Source organism: Coffea arabica, chromosome 2c (genome assembly GCF_036785885.1).
Source record: "Coffea arabica cultivar ET-39 chromosome 2c, Coffea Arabica ET-39 HiFi, whole genome shotgun sequence".
Taxonomy (NCBI): Eukaryota; Viridiplantae; Streptophyta; class Magnoliopsida; order Gentianales; family Rubiaceae; genus Coffea; species Coffea arabica.
The window spans coordinates 27283841-27300735 of NC_092312.1; the positions used below are offsets into that span (position 1 = coordinate 27283841).

A 16895-nucleotide genomic window follows, 5' to 3' on the forward strand; every position below is an offset into this window, starting at 1 on the left:
TTGTAGCTCACAAACAGCATAAAAGGCATGAACTTTTGTGTTCAGATTGAGAAAGTGGCGACCAAGAGAAGAGAGAGTGAGGAGTGAGCTGGACAGAGAGAGTGAAGGCAGAGTGAGACAGACTTGAATGCCGAAATTGGGAACTCTGTTTGTGTTCAGATTGAGTACCTCGCATTCAAGAAATGCGAGGTATCTCAGCTCCCATTCTCCAAATGCGAGCTTAATTTGCCAAATTTGCCAAATGCGTGCTTGTTTTTTTTTTTTTTTTTTTGGAAACACTTACCTCGCATTTGTGAAATGCGAGATATCTAAACTCGCATTTGTGAAATGCGAGATATCTAAACTCGCATTTCACAAATGCGAAGATCACATTTGTGGAACCAACTTCACAAATTACCCCCTTTGTAGAATAACTTTTTTTTTCATCACAATTTAAGAATTTTGTCAAATTATGTGACGGCTATTGTGCACAGGGATGGCAACGGGAGCGGGTGCCCGCGGGGTCATTGGGACAGGGGGTGGGCACCCGTTTGAAAAAATATATATATATATATGTACATAATTATATATATAATGATATTATCAATTATACTACTAATTATATATGTCTATTAATAAAAATTGTTAATTATTTATACTAAATTTATTAATACATTTATGTTAAATTCCTAACTACACTTAATACAATAACACTTTTTTCTAAAAAAAAATACAATAATAATTTAGTGATTGTATTTGTATCAAAAGTAAAAACTTGATTATTTTAGTTATATTTGTTTTATCATATTAGATTGTATTCAAATAACCTTTGTTTAATTATTTTTATGAGTTTCAATTGTGAAATTACAATGAATAATAATTTGGTGATGTGTTGATATTTTAATACTTGATTATTTGATCAAATTTAATTATAATGAAATTATATAATAAAATTTTTTTAACCCCACTGATGCTCGCCACGGGGGAAGCAGGGCGGGCCGGGGGAAGCCAGGGGCAGGGGCAAGGGGAATTAAAATGCAACAGGGCCGGGGGTTGGGGGAGGTGTCCCCCACCCCATTGCCACCTCTAGTTGTGTACCAACTTGAAAAGTATGACTATTCCTACGAATTTATTGATCAAGATTTTAAGGGTCTTTACAACCTTGGTCCTCGAAATTTAGTCCTGTCTACTTTGGTATCTTGAAGAAGTGTTTTCTCTTATTTTTCATTTTTAAATTTAGTAAAACCGTTAACTATACTATATTTAGTATTTCTATGTAAAACTTATAAATATTCTACACTAGTTTCAAGTGATCTAACATGTCGTAAGACAGTTTAAATTCCATTAAGTTCCACTTTGGACTCTTAAATTATAAATGTGCGCCCACTTTTTTCTTAGTCCTTAAACTTTAATTTTGAATATTGTATCCGCTAAAGTGTAAAATTGATCCCATTTAAAGTTTCTTGGTATTCAAAAAAATTTTGAAAACAACGACAAAGCAGTTTTATATATATTTACAAATGGATTAAGCAAAATGTTTCGGGCTCAAGTTCAGCTCACACTTTTATATAAGTTTCCGGTTCAACCCAAGGCTCATGATTAAATACATAATTCTACATATAATAAATATAATAATTATGAATTACTATAAATTTATATATAAATTATTATTCCCTTCGTCCCAAATTTAGAGACGTTTCTTGGGAATGCAACTTTTTATGTACAGTAAACTATTATTGCCAACCGATGCTTTATTTCCAAATTTACCCAACTGCAAGTACTTTAGTCAACTAAAGTTTGTACATTTCAAAGAGTCATAATTTTATGAGTCCCATCTCAATCAAATTTTTGCATCTCTTCGTACATTAAGGCCCCGCATCAATGGTAGCCTTATAAAGTGGGAGTTGTCTTGCACACTCTTTGAGCTTCTCTAAATGGGAATAAATGGTGGGTCCTATTAAATTTCTTGGGACTTTTTTACATGTGCACAACAAGGATAAAAATGGAACTGTGGAAGGGTGAAACATGACGTTAATAATGGGACAATAAAAAAGGTGAAACATGACGTTAATAATGGAACGGAGGGAGTAATATTTTATATTAATAATATAAATAATTATAAATTATAAATATTATTATATGTATAATTTTTTATATCTATAATTATACTTATAAATGGATTGGGTCTCAATTATGTCTAAATCTAGTAAGACTCAAACTTGACTCACATTTAATTTGAGCCTAATAATGAGGCCTATCAGCTTTTTTCTGAATCTAGTTTGGACTGATTGAACTCTATTGACAGTCCCAAACCTTGCTACTTCATATCTTTAAGAAAAGAAGGAAATTTTCATTTTAAGTCAATAATTTATAAAAGAATACAATGAAGGGAATATTAACCACAAATCATAATTTTTAGTTCATCTTAGTAGAGGGAATGTTTGTCTTTTTTTTTTTTTTTTTTAAATATACGTAAGGCAACACATCACTCCTAAAATGATTGCTTTTTTTTTTTTTTGAGGGTATGCATCATGGGCTTTACGAAGTCGAATTTAATATAACATGTAACAAGAGGTTACCATATATAGTTTCTTGATAAAAATCCAATTTAAGCGTTAGTCTAATTGTATTCAACAGTAAGAAATATGAAAATAGTATAATTGTATCCGAGAGTAGGAAAGCATAAAAATTATATAAAGTTGTCAAAAAAATCAAATGAGGACAAGTAATCTTTGTGGATGAAAAATTGCGTAACATGATCGGTTCTCTTTGGATAAGAAACAAAATTATTGAGTGAGAGTTAATTAGAAAGGTAAAAGCAGAATTATAAAAAGTGGGAGTAAAATATTTACACCAGACTCAAACACTTGTACATCATCATCATCACAATTTTTAATACACCTTTTTATCTTTCCAATACACTTGTACATCATCATCATAACTTGTTTGGATTGAGCATTATTTTTCCAATTTTATTTGCTTACATCATCATCACAATTTCCAATATACATTTTTATCTTTCCAATTACTTTTTTATCTCACATACATCACGTCACAAAAAGTGCTACAGTAAAAATATCCCAAATAACTTACAATCCAAACAAACATTTTCTACTTTTTTTTTTTATCTATATATATGTATGACATAAACAATACTAGTTGACTTTTGAATAGTTTCCACTCCTCCAATCTAGTGTTAGCATTAAGCAAACCCGCTATTAAAGATAAAGCTGATTAGCACTCTAGTGAAAACGAAACCTATTTTGGCTTATATTAATTATTTGTCAGTTGTACCAGAAAAAAATATTTTAAAAATTTTCTGTGGAAAGAGATTTCTTTCCTATATGAAAAAGGCAAAAGCTTTCATTGGGGTCCAATATTCCTTCCTTAACTTATTTTTTATGTTTTTGGATGTATAATTACACATTTTTTTGGAATATCATTTAATTTAGAAGGAAGTACTCATTTGTTTTGTCAAGAGGTGAGAAATTATATAGTTCAAATATTTCAAAATGAATCATTTAGTTTATTTCATTTCGAAATATTATTCTCTTCAAAAAGAAACGAATTTTTTACAAGCTGGGGAACATGATTTGTGAAAATTGAATCATTAGAATACTACTACTACTAAATACTCAAATAAATAAAGGAATAAAATATATTATTCTTTTTTAAAACAAATTTTCCTTCCTGGAAAGAGTCATAAAACAGTTTGTTTTGATTAGTATCTTTATTTGGTATTCTTTCCCTTTCAAGCCAAAGTCATGTGCCACGAAGATAATTTTGCATTTTCTTTTCTTGAATCATGGTAGTTTCGAATTTTAGGTTAAAATCATTCTACCATTAAAACAATTGTTTTTTGCCCCGGGTTTATAAATATTGTTCAAGTACGTATTATGTCATTCATTACATTCAATTTCAAAATTAAAAAAAAAAGAAAAAAGATACAGAGGAAGGTGTAGAAGTTTTTTTGGACAAGGACTCAGTACAATTGTGCTTTATGCGATTCCAACCCGTTTTTGTACATATTTAAATTTTTGGTATGCAAATACATCATAATGTTGCATTAAATATATATCAAATATTTATACATGTGCACCGTTTTTACCCTAATTACAATAATATAACGTAATTATACACTAATTAATGTAAAAAGTATAGCAACCAAATCAAACTGTACTAAATCCCAACAGCACTGGCTGCCATCACATTTTTCATGGATCGGAACGCTCAAGTAATGCTCGGTGAACGTATGGTACTGTCGTATTGAGGGCATTTTTGGTACACAAAAAGGAGATGTTACAAAAAAAAAAAAAATGAATTGCAACTAAAATTGTTGAAACTTTTTTTTTGGTAAGTAAAAATTGCTGAAACTTGGTTAACACATTCTACATTAAGCCAAGTGATTTATAGAGTCATTAATCTAATTCTGTAAATGGCATCCATTTAAAGGTAATTTCTGAAGTGTATTCAACAAATAAAAGAGAGGTGTGGAAATGTAAAAGATATCGTATAGAAGCAGGCACGTGGCAACTCACATGTACGGAGGATAAAGGAAAGATTTTTAAAAAAGCAAGTGTTGATGCGTCCATGACAGGCACTGCCGGTTTGAAAATGTCGATGGGCCCAAGGACCACGAGGCGTTCGGCGGAAGGTGGCAATGTATAGGGGTGTGATGGAATTGGCGTAAATAAAATGGCCCTAGGATTAAAACACCGTAAGTATTTTTACAAAGTTACTTGTAAGTATTTTTGCATTGACAAGGAACATTGGCTAGTTCAATGAGAGAATGGGAAAAAAAAGATAATAAAACGACAAAGAAATGGGAGAAAGCAGGAAAAATGAGGAAAAAGGAATAGTTTAAAAGAAAAGGAAAAAATTGTTCGATAAATGATAGTGTTGTTCAAAGTTCAAACATATACTTCAAGGGAGGAAAAGCGTATTACTATAGTTTAGGGGGTAAACTGCAACTAGGTGTATAGTTAGTCATGATTTTATTGCATTTAACCCCAACAATTAACATTAGACATATTGTATTCTGGTGCAAAAACTTCATTATTATGAGCACTAGTTCTGACACACTGAATGGGTGTGGTAATAATAAAAGTTATGATAAAAAATTAGTTTAAATGTCAAGTGGACAAAGGTACTTGAAAATACTTTCACATGAGTGCTTAATAAATAGTTGGCAGTTTGTTTTACTGTAACCAATTTTGTTTCCAAAACTTTTAATAAATGAAAACCAATTTTGTTTCCAAAACTTTTAATAAATGAAAATTATAGAATAGGAAACACTGGATAGATATGGCTTTGCAAAAACTTTGATATAATTATTGTGTTTATGAATTCAAATTCATTTGCTTACTAATGAATTTCAATTTATGTCTAATTGAATTAATTATAAATAGGTAGTCGAAATCTATCCATTTAATAGCCACTATTTAATTGGTTTTATTTAGCTACCCATTTGAAACTAATAAAATCGCATATCCATTTGGATTAGCATGGTGCATAAGAGAGCAATGAAAAGTAGAGAAATGTCGAGGGGAAGTGCTGCATGAACAGAGAATGTAGACGGGAAGGGAAATAATGTTGTGCTTTGCTAACAAATAATAATAGTAATTCTATTACTATTATTATTATATTAAAGGTAAATCCGCCAACTGCACACATAATTTAGGTATTCAGGCAAAATCTTAGAAATAGCTTTATTCAGGCAAAATATGCTCCATCTGCACACAAAAATGGCCCATTACACCAAAATTATTTCTATTATTAAACAAATTCAACTCACATACATGTATAAGGGATATTTATGGAATAAACAATTAAGGGATATTATTATACTCCCATTTTTCACTTCACTCCCCCCATGTAAAGTAATTTTGTTTAATATTAGTAAACTTCGTTGGACTTAAATTTGTAATATAAACCTTAGAGCTTTTGGAGTTTTGTATAGTTTTGCAAACGTTAGGGAAGGCCGTATGAATACGTCAGAAACCTATAGGAGGTTTCTACAATTATGTCTAATTTTATAATTAGCCAAAGCAAAAGGCAAGCAAATGCATGTACTATTTTACTTCAAGTAATAGCAAGTTTAATTCAAGTAATAGTAAGTTTTTATACATAAATAGTAATTATTACTGATAATATGGTAAATTTGATTAATAATCAAGATTTACTGATTTATAGGACACATGTACTATTTTACTTTAAAACATATCTCAAACTAGTATTAGGAAGTTTATTTGAAATATCGATAAGATGCTTTATCAATGATTAAAGCTTAGTACCTTAGTTAGTAAGTATTCATAATATACTCATATAATACATGATTATAGGTATAATTTAAAAATTTTTTGTACTTATATATTTTAAAATACTATGAAAAATAGTATGAACTAAACTTACTCTCCAAAAAGTAAATTTTGGATATAGAGTAGTAATTTATTTTTAAAAAAATTAAGTTCCATATTTATTCCAATTTACGCGTGAAGATACTTCGATCGGTGCTCTCTGAATGCGTCCAAACTCTAGTGAATGTCTTTAAACTAAATTCTAATTAAAGTAGTATCCAAAATAAAAAATACTACTCATATAAAAACACATCAATATAATTTCGCTAATAGCAATTGAATTTGAAGTTTTAAAATATGCGTAATTAGTAATTTAGTTTAAAAATATAATTAGTATGAAGAGTATAATTGGCACAAAGAAGTGTATTCAGTAAGTCAATATCGTAAACCTCCCCTGAGGTTTCTCTTCATTTCGCCTGACACCCCTAAAGTTTTAAAAATATCACTCGCCTACTTTACTTTTGTTGTTTGTGTAGCAAGATTTTTAAATATCCTAACTACCCTTTTGCTCGCTAGATAGGAATATTCGTAAACCACTTTATTCATTTGAAAAAAACTATCATCATTTACATGGTATTTCTTTGTATCACTACTACATCATAATGCTATACAATCACGGATAAAACTGTAAATTTGAAAAGTAAAAATGATATTTGAAAACAAATACACTTGCATAGTCATACCTCATTTGATCACAATCACAAAAACTACAAGAAAAACAAAATTCTATTTATTATAATTTAGAAATATATTATTGCATAGTTATCCATTATTCCAGGTTCAAGTGCACAGCAGTTTGCGTTGACATTTGCAAGTCTAATTGTTTATATGAATTTACCATATATATAGACATAATATGTATATATATAATTATATATTTTGAAAATGTATGTATGTATACACATTGTAAAAAAAAGTAAGAAATTTAGAGAAAGAAAGAAAGATTTAAAATTTAAATATGAGGGTAATATTTGAGAATTCTTCACTTTTGATATTGACATATTAAACTACTATCACGAAAAATGAAATTATACTCAGGGGAGTCCAATGATATTTCAGATAACGTCATCCGAGATTCTACAAAGTTATCCCATTCACAATATATTTATATAAAGACATACATATCCATATATCTCTATATTTGTATAAATGTATATTTTTAAAATGTATGTATGTATACACATTCTAAAAAAGTAGGAAATTTAGATGTAAATTAAAAAAATTTAAAATTTAAATATGAGGGTATTATTAGATAATTTTTCACCATTGATATTGGCATATTAAACTACTGTCTCGAGAAATGGAATTATACTCAGTGGAGTCCAATGATATTTCGAAAATATCACTCATCCGAACTTGTACAAAGTTATCCCATTCACAAAAATATATATATAGACATGCATGCTAGGATATATATAAATATATATTTTTGAAGTATCTATTTCGGCCGCCAACTCCATAACGAATACCCTTTTCACGGTAATTCCTGTCCGATTTCGCGAACCTTCATTTTATATGCGTACATTGTTTAGCTACTCCGTCAACCTTGGCGCCTTTTCAATGCCCTTAGTTTCACTCGCAACCCTCTGCCTTTGGCAGTTGGTTATTTTAGGCACTCCACCTTTTCCATTTACGCTTTCAAATCCCCCCAACTCTTCATATGGCCCTTCCACTCAACTTCAACACCCAAAGGCTCTTCAAGTTCTAGGTCACAAAATATCTTTACACGTGCCCATCCAAGACACATTTTCTATTATTTGTGGGTACAATCGCTTGCTCCTTCTTTTCCCCTACCTTTCCACACCTCTTTTTCTTTTGAAAAATTTGCCAAATTGGTCCCTAACATTTTCATAAAAAATTTTTTTAGTCCCTAACATTTAAAATCAGTCAGAATAATTCCTAACATATAAATTATGAGTCAGTTTGGTCCTAATGCTTGTATTTACTCTTTTTTCGGCTAAAAATAGCACACCAGCATAATTTCAAGGACAAATCCAGAAACATTCGTTAATCCCAAATTTCCCAAGCTCGATCTGACTGAAATTTCGGGATAAATCTGCAAATACAGCCAAGGCCAAAAGGCCTAGGAAACTGAAATTTTGATAAGTTTTCAATTTGGACCAGTATTTTTAGAAAATTTTTGTCAAAAAAAAATGTACTACATAAACATGCTTGGGTTGAAGATACAGTTGAAAATACATCAATCTGTGTCATAAATCGGCTTTGCAGCTACGCTGGGAAACTTTCTGAATGATAGCCCAAATAAGGTCAAAGTACAAAGGAAACTGGGCTATAGCAAACAAGGTGACGGGCAAGCAAGTCATTGCATAAACGGGGAAGGCCGCGAACTTGAGTTTATCTTTGAGCACAAAAAAGTGGCCGGAGCATAATGAGATGAGCATGGAAGCTATGGATACAAACAGCGAAGTTGAACCCAGCAAAAGCTTACTGGGCAAGCTGGTGCCAAAATCTTTTTCTTGGTACCTAAACGTGAGAATGGCTAGAAACATGACTAAGGAGGTGACTGAAAAGCAAAGTGCAACGAGGGATGAAATGGCGAAGCAGTCAAATGCGGGCTTGGGAAATTATGGATTTATCCCGAAATTTCAGTCAGATCCGAGCTTGGGAAATTTGGGATTAACGAATGTTTCTAATTTTGTCCTTGAAATTATACCGGTGTACTATTTTTAGTCGGAAAAAAGAGTAAATACGAGCATTATAATCAAATTAGTTCATAATTTATATGTTAGGTACTATTCTGGTTAATTTTAAATATTAGGAACTAAAAAAATTTTTTGTGAAAATGTTAGGGAGCAATTTGACAAATTTTTTTTTTTTTTTTTTTTACCAATAAACATGGCGCAGCAACATCCTCAATTTAAATTGATTTTTTTCTCTTATTTGTGTGAAGCAAGAAACTTGAAGGTGATGGCTAGTCAGCATCTTGAAGTTTCCTCTTAATTTCCTCGATCTATAGGACTCATTGACCTCAAGGCTTAGGAAAACAAAAAATATTCTCAGTTTCCCATTAACCTTCTCCTCTTTTGATTAGTAACTAAGCTTTGGGATCCTGCAAAAAAAAATAAAAAATTTGGATAGGTTGACTCATCAACAGGTGATGATGGCAGAAGCAATCCCATTTGGCATTGCAGAAAGCATGCTGCTGAAGTTGGGCTCATCAGCTTTCCAACATGTAGCTTTGATCTCTGGAGTTAAGGATGAAGTAAGAAAGCTTTCCAACACATTAACAGCCATTGAAGCTGTACTCACGGATGCAGATGAGCAGCAAGAAAAGAGCCTTTTGGTGCAAAACTGGATCAAGAATCTCAAGGAAGTTGTGTATGATGCTGATGATATCTTGGATGAATTCTCAACCAAAGCTACCATAACTGAAGCTGACTTGCTTGGAAGAGTGAAAAATCAGGTAACTCAGTTCTTCTCTTCCTCAAACCAACTTGCTTTTCGGTATAATATGGCAAAAAAGATAAGAAAGATCAGAGAGAGATTGGATGAGATTGCATTTGAGATGGCCAAGTTTAACTTTAGGGTGAGGTCAGTTAATGTTAGAGTTGAAAACAAGGAGAGAGAGCAAACACATTCTTATGTGTTAGCCTCGAGTGTTACTGGAAGAGAAGAAGATAAGGAGGAAATAGTGAAGTTATTGATGTGCTCAAGTGATCAACAGCCTGTTTCTGCTATTGCAATTGTTGGTATTGGGGGTCTTGGCAAGACTACTCTGGCAAAGTTAGTCTATAATGATGAAAGGATAGTGAGAAATTTTGGCCTAAGAATGTGGATCTCTGTTTATAATCAGTTTAATCTAAAGTCAATCATGGAAAAAATCTTGGCATGCGGGATAGAGTTTGACAATTTTGAAATGGAGGCAGAAAAAAATCGAGTGACAGAAAAGCTAGAGATGGAACAGTTGCAGATTCTTGTTCGAGAGAAACTTAGTGGAAAGAGGTATCTGCTGGTAGTAGATGATGTTTGGAGTGAAAATCGTGACATATGGATTCAATTGAGTGAGTTGCTGCAAGGTGGTAGATGGGGAAGTAAGATTGCTGTAACCACTCGTAGTCAGAAGGTTGCATTTGCTTTGGATGCAGAATATACGTATATGTTACAGGCCTTACCAGACGATGCAAGCTGGAATTTGTTTAAGCAACTGGCATTCAGAAAAGGGCCAGAGGACAAGCATCCTAGCCTTGTGCAGATTGGAAAAAATATTGTCAAAAAGTGCCATGGGGTACCACTTGCCATAAGAACTTTAGGAAGCATGCTGAGATGCAAAAGAGAAGAGAATGAGTGGTTATCCATTCAGGAAAATGAAATTTGGGAATTACATGATGTTATGAACATATTGAAGTTAAGCTATGACCACTTGCCTAGTAATTTGAAGCAATGCTTTACTTACTGTTCATTGTTCCCAAAAGGCTATGTGCTTGAAATCAAGAATCTGATCCAACTATGGATGGCACAAGGCTACATTCACCAATTAGGAATGGGAGATCAGTTGGAGGATATCGGCCTACAGTATTCTGAAGAGTTACAGTTGAGATCTTTCTTTCAGGACGTCAAAAGAGATGACAACAACAACATCACAAGCTGCAAAATGCATGACCTCATGCATGATCTTGCATGCTCAGTTGCAAAACCTGAATGCTGCATTGCAGATTCTGATGGAAGCAATATCTCTGAAAGAGTTCACCATGTATCTTTTAGAAGTTATTTGCCTGCATCGTGGACTCTTCCCCCATCCTTGCTCAGAGTTCAAAAGGTAAGGACACTTCTGTTGCCTCTTCATTACCATACGGGATGCAGCATTGCCAATGTGGCCTTTGATCAATGCTTGAGGCGCTTGCGCGTGTTGGATCTACACAACCAAAGGATTCAAAAGTTGCCAAGAGGCGTAGGAAATTTAAAACACTTGAGGTACCTTGATCTCTCGAAGAATGCGCTGACTACTCTTCCTAATTCTATAAGCAAGCTCCAGAACCTACAGACCTTGAAACTGGATAGATGTTATAAACTTGTAGAACTACCAAACCAGATAACCAGAATAGTTAGTCTGAGACACCTTGAGATTAGTACATGCAGCAAGCTGACTCACATGCCACTGGGGTTTGGGAAATTGACATCTCTCCGAACACTACCAAGATTTGTCATAGGCAAATCTTCCATGTCCAAATCTGGAGGGCTGAATGAATTGCATGAACTAAACCATCTTAAAGGAGAGTTAGCGATTATGAACCTTGAGCGTGTGGGGAATACTAGAGAATGTGAAGCTTCAAATATGAAGGACAAAAAGTACCTCTGTTCTTTGAGATTGAATTGGAGCAGAGAAACTAATGATGACATGTATGATGATGCAGTAGTGATGGAATGTCTTCGTCCTCACAAAAATCTCAGAGAATTGCATATATCTGGATATGGAGATGTTAAATTTCCAACTTGGATGAGTGCTAGAATAACTTCAGTGCTTCCAAATCTTGTAAATATTTCCATTGAGAGGTGCTCTTACTGCCAAGAACTCCCACCATTCGGTGAACTTCCTTTTCTGAGAGTTCTCAAACTTTATTCCTTAAATAAGCTCAATTTCATCTGCCATAACTCAACCTCTTCCTCTTACTTTCCCTCCTTAAAAGAGCTTGTACTGTATGACTTGCCTCTGTTGAGTGATTGGCCAAGAAACTCAATAGTCAATCAAATGAGGGAGATGACAATTGAACCACAAAAGATCCAGCAGCGTAATTCAATGCATGAAATGCAAGGCTTTCCATCCCTCACCAAGTTGACAATCATAGACTGCCCAAGGTTGATGTCACTGCCCTGCCCTCCATCTTTGGAAGAACTTGTGATCCACAATATTACAGAGGAACTTCAGAGGTCACTAATTTCTGTACAAGCAATATCCTTATCCAGTCTTCCTGAATAGAAATGTAATTCGTGAGGATCCAAAATCCTTTCAAGTGGAGAAGGCTGAAATTCTAGTTTCTCTTTAATAAATATTTGTAGTTATGTCGTCATTCTAATTTTAATTATTTTTGCTAGAAGCAATGTGTTGCATAAGTTTTGCAGACAGTACAATCACTTGAAAGCTACTTCTGCAAAACTACAACTGAGAAACAGTTCTGTAGTTGGCAATGATTGTCGCATATTCTATATGTCCATTTCAGTTCCAGGTGCTTTGACTGTCCACCATAGGTTTATAGATGAACAGCCATGCCTGTGAAATTAATTAGAACTGGCACCTGTTGTATTACTTCTGTACCATCTTATATTTGTTTTATATGCTGATATATACTTTAGGCCTTGTGATATCTTCTGTAAGCAAAACGTCCTTGTAGGTCCTGAAAACTGTCGGTATCATCCACAAGCAGTTCACTTTTTTTCAAGGCTATTGTTTTTGTCATCTGCAAGACAAACCAGTTGTAAGTCCTGAATGCTGTTGGTATCATCCGCAAGCTGTTCGATAATTTATTCAAGGCTAATTATTGTCATCTCAATAGAAGCCAGCTAGCTAATTACGCTGTCGAAAAATTTTTCAAGTATGGTTAGAAGTACTTGAGGCAACCAAATGTACTCAGTAGCTCATTCCTGAATTTACAGGTGCTTATCATTTTACAATTCTCTGGTATGCTGTTGCTTGATAACAAGAAAATGCTCAACTTTTACTTCACGCTTCCAAGGAAGGAAGAGCTATTAATCCCAATCAACAACTAATCTAGGATGGCTTATGGCATTTTTCTGCTAAGTCTGCAGAATAGGTATTTTAAGATGTCATGTGACACATTCCTGATTAGTACGGCCAATGGGATGTAGGATATGTATCATGTTATCAAGGGGAACTCTGTCAGAATTGATAAGGCAAACCTGGAATTGCAGTCTGCCCGCCAGATTCATAATGCACAAGGATAGAACAAAGTCATTGAAAACAAAAAGAATTTTCTGGACTTGCAGAATGCGTGGAACAGAAATGCCTGGCTCATTATTTAGGAAAAAAAAAAAAGACATCTTCAGTCATGGAATAATTAATCAGTACTTGTTACTTATTTCTTTGTTCTTACAACCTTCTATGACTGCATTTTGCTTTTCTGGTTTAGCATTTTCCGGATGAATGAATGCAACGGCCATAACGAATTTGAAATTTTAAACGTTCTGTGAAGCAGCATTATACTGTTTCACTCCAACTAAAGACGACGTTACAGATCATCATTCTTCCAAAGGTACATTGGGGACAAAGTACTAAATGCATGTATTAAAAATAGAATATACAGGGCTAGAGCCATCTATATGAATGATTAGCAGCATTTGCAGATTGCTGAAGCAAAAGGATTGAAATGCTGGAAGAAACATCTCCCTTCAGTCTCTTTTCTCAGTATTTGTTTCATCTGACGGCCATATGATGGTTTCCATTAGTCGCTCACGCATCAGTTCCAAGTTCTGATCCGAAATTTTGTTGTATATTTCACCATGATTACATGCCTATATCAATATCAGGCACAATATAACATCAGTTAACTTCATGATCCCCGGTTGAGTTGTCTTCCGACAAAATCTGAGTTATTTTACCTAGAGAATTTGATAGCTTGCATTCCATTTTCCACATGCATTATAGCCAGCATTGCAACAGATTCTTTACAAAACACGTTGTTCACGTATCAACTAGTAAAGGAATTACTAATAATGAAATACCAGCCAAAAAAGGGATACCTTAATCCATTTCCCATACAGGTGAAGCCGTGTTATCATCACTCTTTCAGCAAGATCCTGCCTTTCCTGTAGTTAGTAATAGAGAAGATTCAAATCAGCTAGTTTCTGCAACTTTTAACAACTTTTTTCAGTTTTAGTTTGCCGCCGATTGTGAAAGTAAAGACTTGCTTTCACTTCTCCATTTTCAGTGGCTCAAGAAATTCCTGGATTCAGATTTCAGGTCAAAGGGAAAATAAAAGAAAATAAAAGAAAAGAAAAGAAGAGATGTAAACAAGATTCAGAACTTGAGCTCTTCTCAATTTTACCTTTGCAAGCTTTTGAAGGAAACCCTTCCCCGTGTTAGGCACATTGTCTGCAACAAAGCTGCACAGATAGAAAATGACTTGAAATACATGCTACAATAAACAAGTGAATGCAAGACCCACTTAAATAAAAGCTAATCTTCTTATAAGAGAGCTAAAAGGGACAACTGCTTTGAAGGTTAAGAATGGAGAATGCATCAAATGATATGGCCAGCTCATGGTTTTATGATATATATACTGAAGAAAAAGATTTGTGTTAACTTCATTCCACCAGAGCTACGATTTCCCATTTTTAAACAGCAAAATTGTCCATAAAGAGCTATTGATATTACTTATGCAGAGAGTAGGTCAAAGTGCATATTTCAAACAAAAATTTTTCATTTGATTGCTTCAAAAACTCAAAAAAAAGTATGCAGACTTCTGAATCAGAGGTCTTGAAACAATCAGAATCTGATTTTCCTCAAACTGTCAACATTCACATCGATCTCTTTCTTCTTCTACCATCTATTGTAGTGTCCTCAGATGCAGAATATGAAGATTATGGTTGACGTACTTGTGAAACCAAGTGTATTTTGGTGGGTTCATCTCATAGAGTTGGTTAAGAACAGTCCTCACAGCTTTATATGTCAAGTAGTTGATTATTTCCTGCAAAACACAAAAGCTTTTCTGTGAAGGTGAGGAGGATTGCCATTCCCCGAGAAGAGGGGCAAAGAACATACTAATAGAGATAGACATGACTGACTTTTGAAACACCAAAACATCAAGAACTGCATTCCTTTGCATATTACGTCCACTGGTTATATGTCTACTTCTGCAACTTTTAGATGAAAACCATCACCATGGGATGTCAAACAAACTAAAGTCCAGATATCTGGTCTTTTGAATTTATCCAAGCAATTAACTGTATCAAAATGGTACTGCATGATTGCTACAAGGAAGAAAAAATATCTGAATTCTGACAAACGTACTCGTTTAAATTACCCAATACCAATGAACTCTGTTTCAAACTCAAAAAGAAGTTTAAGATCCAATAAACAAACACAAGGGATTGAACCTTTACAGATTATCAAACAATTGCTTCTTTTAATCAGTGGATTGCTCTGTGATGCAAGCATACCAATTAAATACCAATGTTCCCTTCAACTTCTTTACATGTTCCATTATTACCAGAAGTCAATGCATCCCAGAAGGAAGTCTTAACCAAATGGAAGCACATTCTGTTTTCAATAGTTTCGCCTTCATTTGGAAACATATCATCGATGAAGATTGAGCTTCAAAGAAGTATCAACTGTCAACTCACAAAAAAGGCCTTCAGCCTCTTGTTATTTTAGGATTAAAATCTAACCAACCCCCCCCCCCCTTTCCTCTCTTTCGGTTGTTCCCCTAGAAAGATGGGCAAAAGGCAACAAGAAAAACTACACCACTGGAAAACAATCATGAAGATACTAATGAATCAATGTATCAGCACCATTGCAATCTTCAACAGCAAAAACAAGTATTATAACTTATAACAGCGACCAAAAAATGGGCCTTACATCTTTCACATCATCAAAACCTTCCTCGTATTGTCCTCCAAACTCATCAACAATGCTTAGATGACGAAGCTTCTTTTTCTTTTTTGAAGAACCTCGTGTACCACAAGAAAGCCTTTTCGTGGACCTGGTATCCAAGAAAGAGCTGCCCAAATCCACAGACTTCAGTTTCTTCATATTCCTTCTCCCTGACAAGTTCTTGGACAAGACCAAATCCACGTTAGTCTTGACACTCAAGCTACCTGATACCATGGAGTCCAAGCATAGACAGGCACAACCACGAGCATCGGTGAAAGATCTGACAGCAGCAGCTCCAGCCATCCTGTGACCCAAGACTGCAGAACTATTAGAAGAATTTTGTCTACTCGAGCAAATTCAAGACCACGATATAACAGAAAACTCTCTAGTGTCCCGATACATGACACTAGAAAGAGATAATAGCATACCAGAAAAAGTAGTGGGAGAGCTGAAAGTGGAATATGGAACAGGTGAATCTTTTGTTCCTTGTTTAACACATAACCCCACCAAAAATGAAAAAGAAAAAAAAAAATCTTCTGCTTGGGGAGCGGATTTCCAACATAAAAAATATCCCGACTTTCTTAATATTTTCTGAGGTCCCAGTTTTTCAATAAAAACTCTTCAGTAAACGTGTTCAGGTGTGTGTAGTTTCTTTGCCAAACTTATCCTGAAATCGAGCACGTGTGCCAACTGGAACCACCCTTTTTATGGATGCTGATACGTCCAAGATTCCTCAATGGGCATAGAACTGCTTATTGCAAAACAAGGGTGAGATTCTGTTAAGATTCCTGAAGTGAAGTTCACCTGACAGTAATCCAGTTGACAAGAGTTTAACCTCACCCCCTGAAGCACAATGCCCGCGCCCTGGTTAACTATATAGTACTAGTTACGTGAGTTGATGTCTCGCTAAATTTAGGTTTTGTATTATTTATTTGAGCTGCTAAGTTTAGGTTACTCTGAAATACAAAATAAGCCGCTCACAACATTTTAGAATT

General features: G+C 34.1%; 2 protein-coding genes across 3 annotated transcripts; one reads left to right on the forward strand and one right to left on the reverse strand.

Annotated features, from left to right (window-relative positions):
* The first annotated feature begins 8450 nt into the window (after positions 1-8450).
* LOC140035282 (disease resistance protein RGA2-like) lies at positions 8451-12655 on the forward strand. The gene has a single exon (XM_072075595.1). It carries the CDS (start codon positions 9454-9456, stop codon positions 12268-12270), a length of 2817 nt encoding a protein of 938 aa, XP_071931696.1. The 5' UTR covers positions 8451-9453; the 3' UTR covers positions 12271-12655.
* Positions 12656-13453: 798 nt separating this feature from the next.
* LOC140035283 (chaperonin-like RbcX protein 2, chloroplastic) lies at positions 13454-16487 on the reverse strand. Of its 2 annotated transcripts, none has more exons than XM_072075596.1 (6): positions 16329-16487; positions 15886-16217; positions 14904-14995; positions 14354-14411; positions 14049-14114; positions 13454-13820 (listed from the first exon to the last, which is right to left on the reverse strand). In XM_072075596.1, exons 2-6 carry the CDS (start codon positions 16201-16203, stop codon positions 13698-13700), a joined length of 657 nt encoding a protein of 218 aa, XP_071931697.1. In that variant the 5' UTR covers positions 16204-16217; positions 16329-16487; the 3' UTR covers positions 13454-13697. The 2 variants fall into 2 exon arrangements, with proteins under 2 accessions (XP_071931697.1, XP_071931698.1); XM_072075597.1 differs by having other exon boundaries at positions 15886-16204; positions 16329-16486.
* Positions 16488-16895: the final 408 nt, after the last annotated feature.

Coding starts and splice junctions, on each gene's coding strand:
- LOC140035282 (XM_072075595.1), top strand. CDS start 9,454: ATGATGGCAGAAGCAATCCCATTTGGCATTGCAGAAAGCATGCTGCTG.
- LOC140035283 (XM_072075596.1), bottom strand. CDS start 16,203: ATGGCTGGAGCTGCTGCTGTCAGATCTTTCACCGATGCTCGTGGTTGT. Junction 14,412..14,903: donor AAATACACTTGGTTTCACAA/GTACGTCAACCA, acceptor CTATCTGTGCAG/CTTTGTTGCAGACAATGTGC. Junction 14,115..14,353: donor TCCTTCAAAAGCTTGCAAAG/GTAAAATTGAGA, acceptor TACTAACTACAG/GAAAGGCAGGATCTTGCTGA.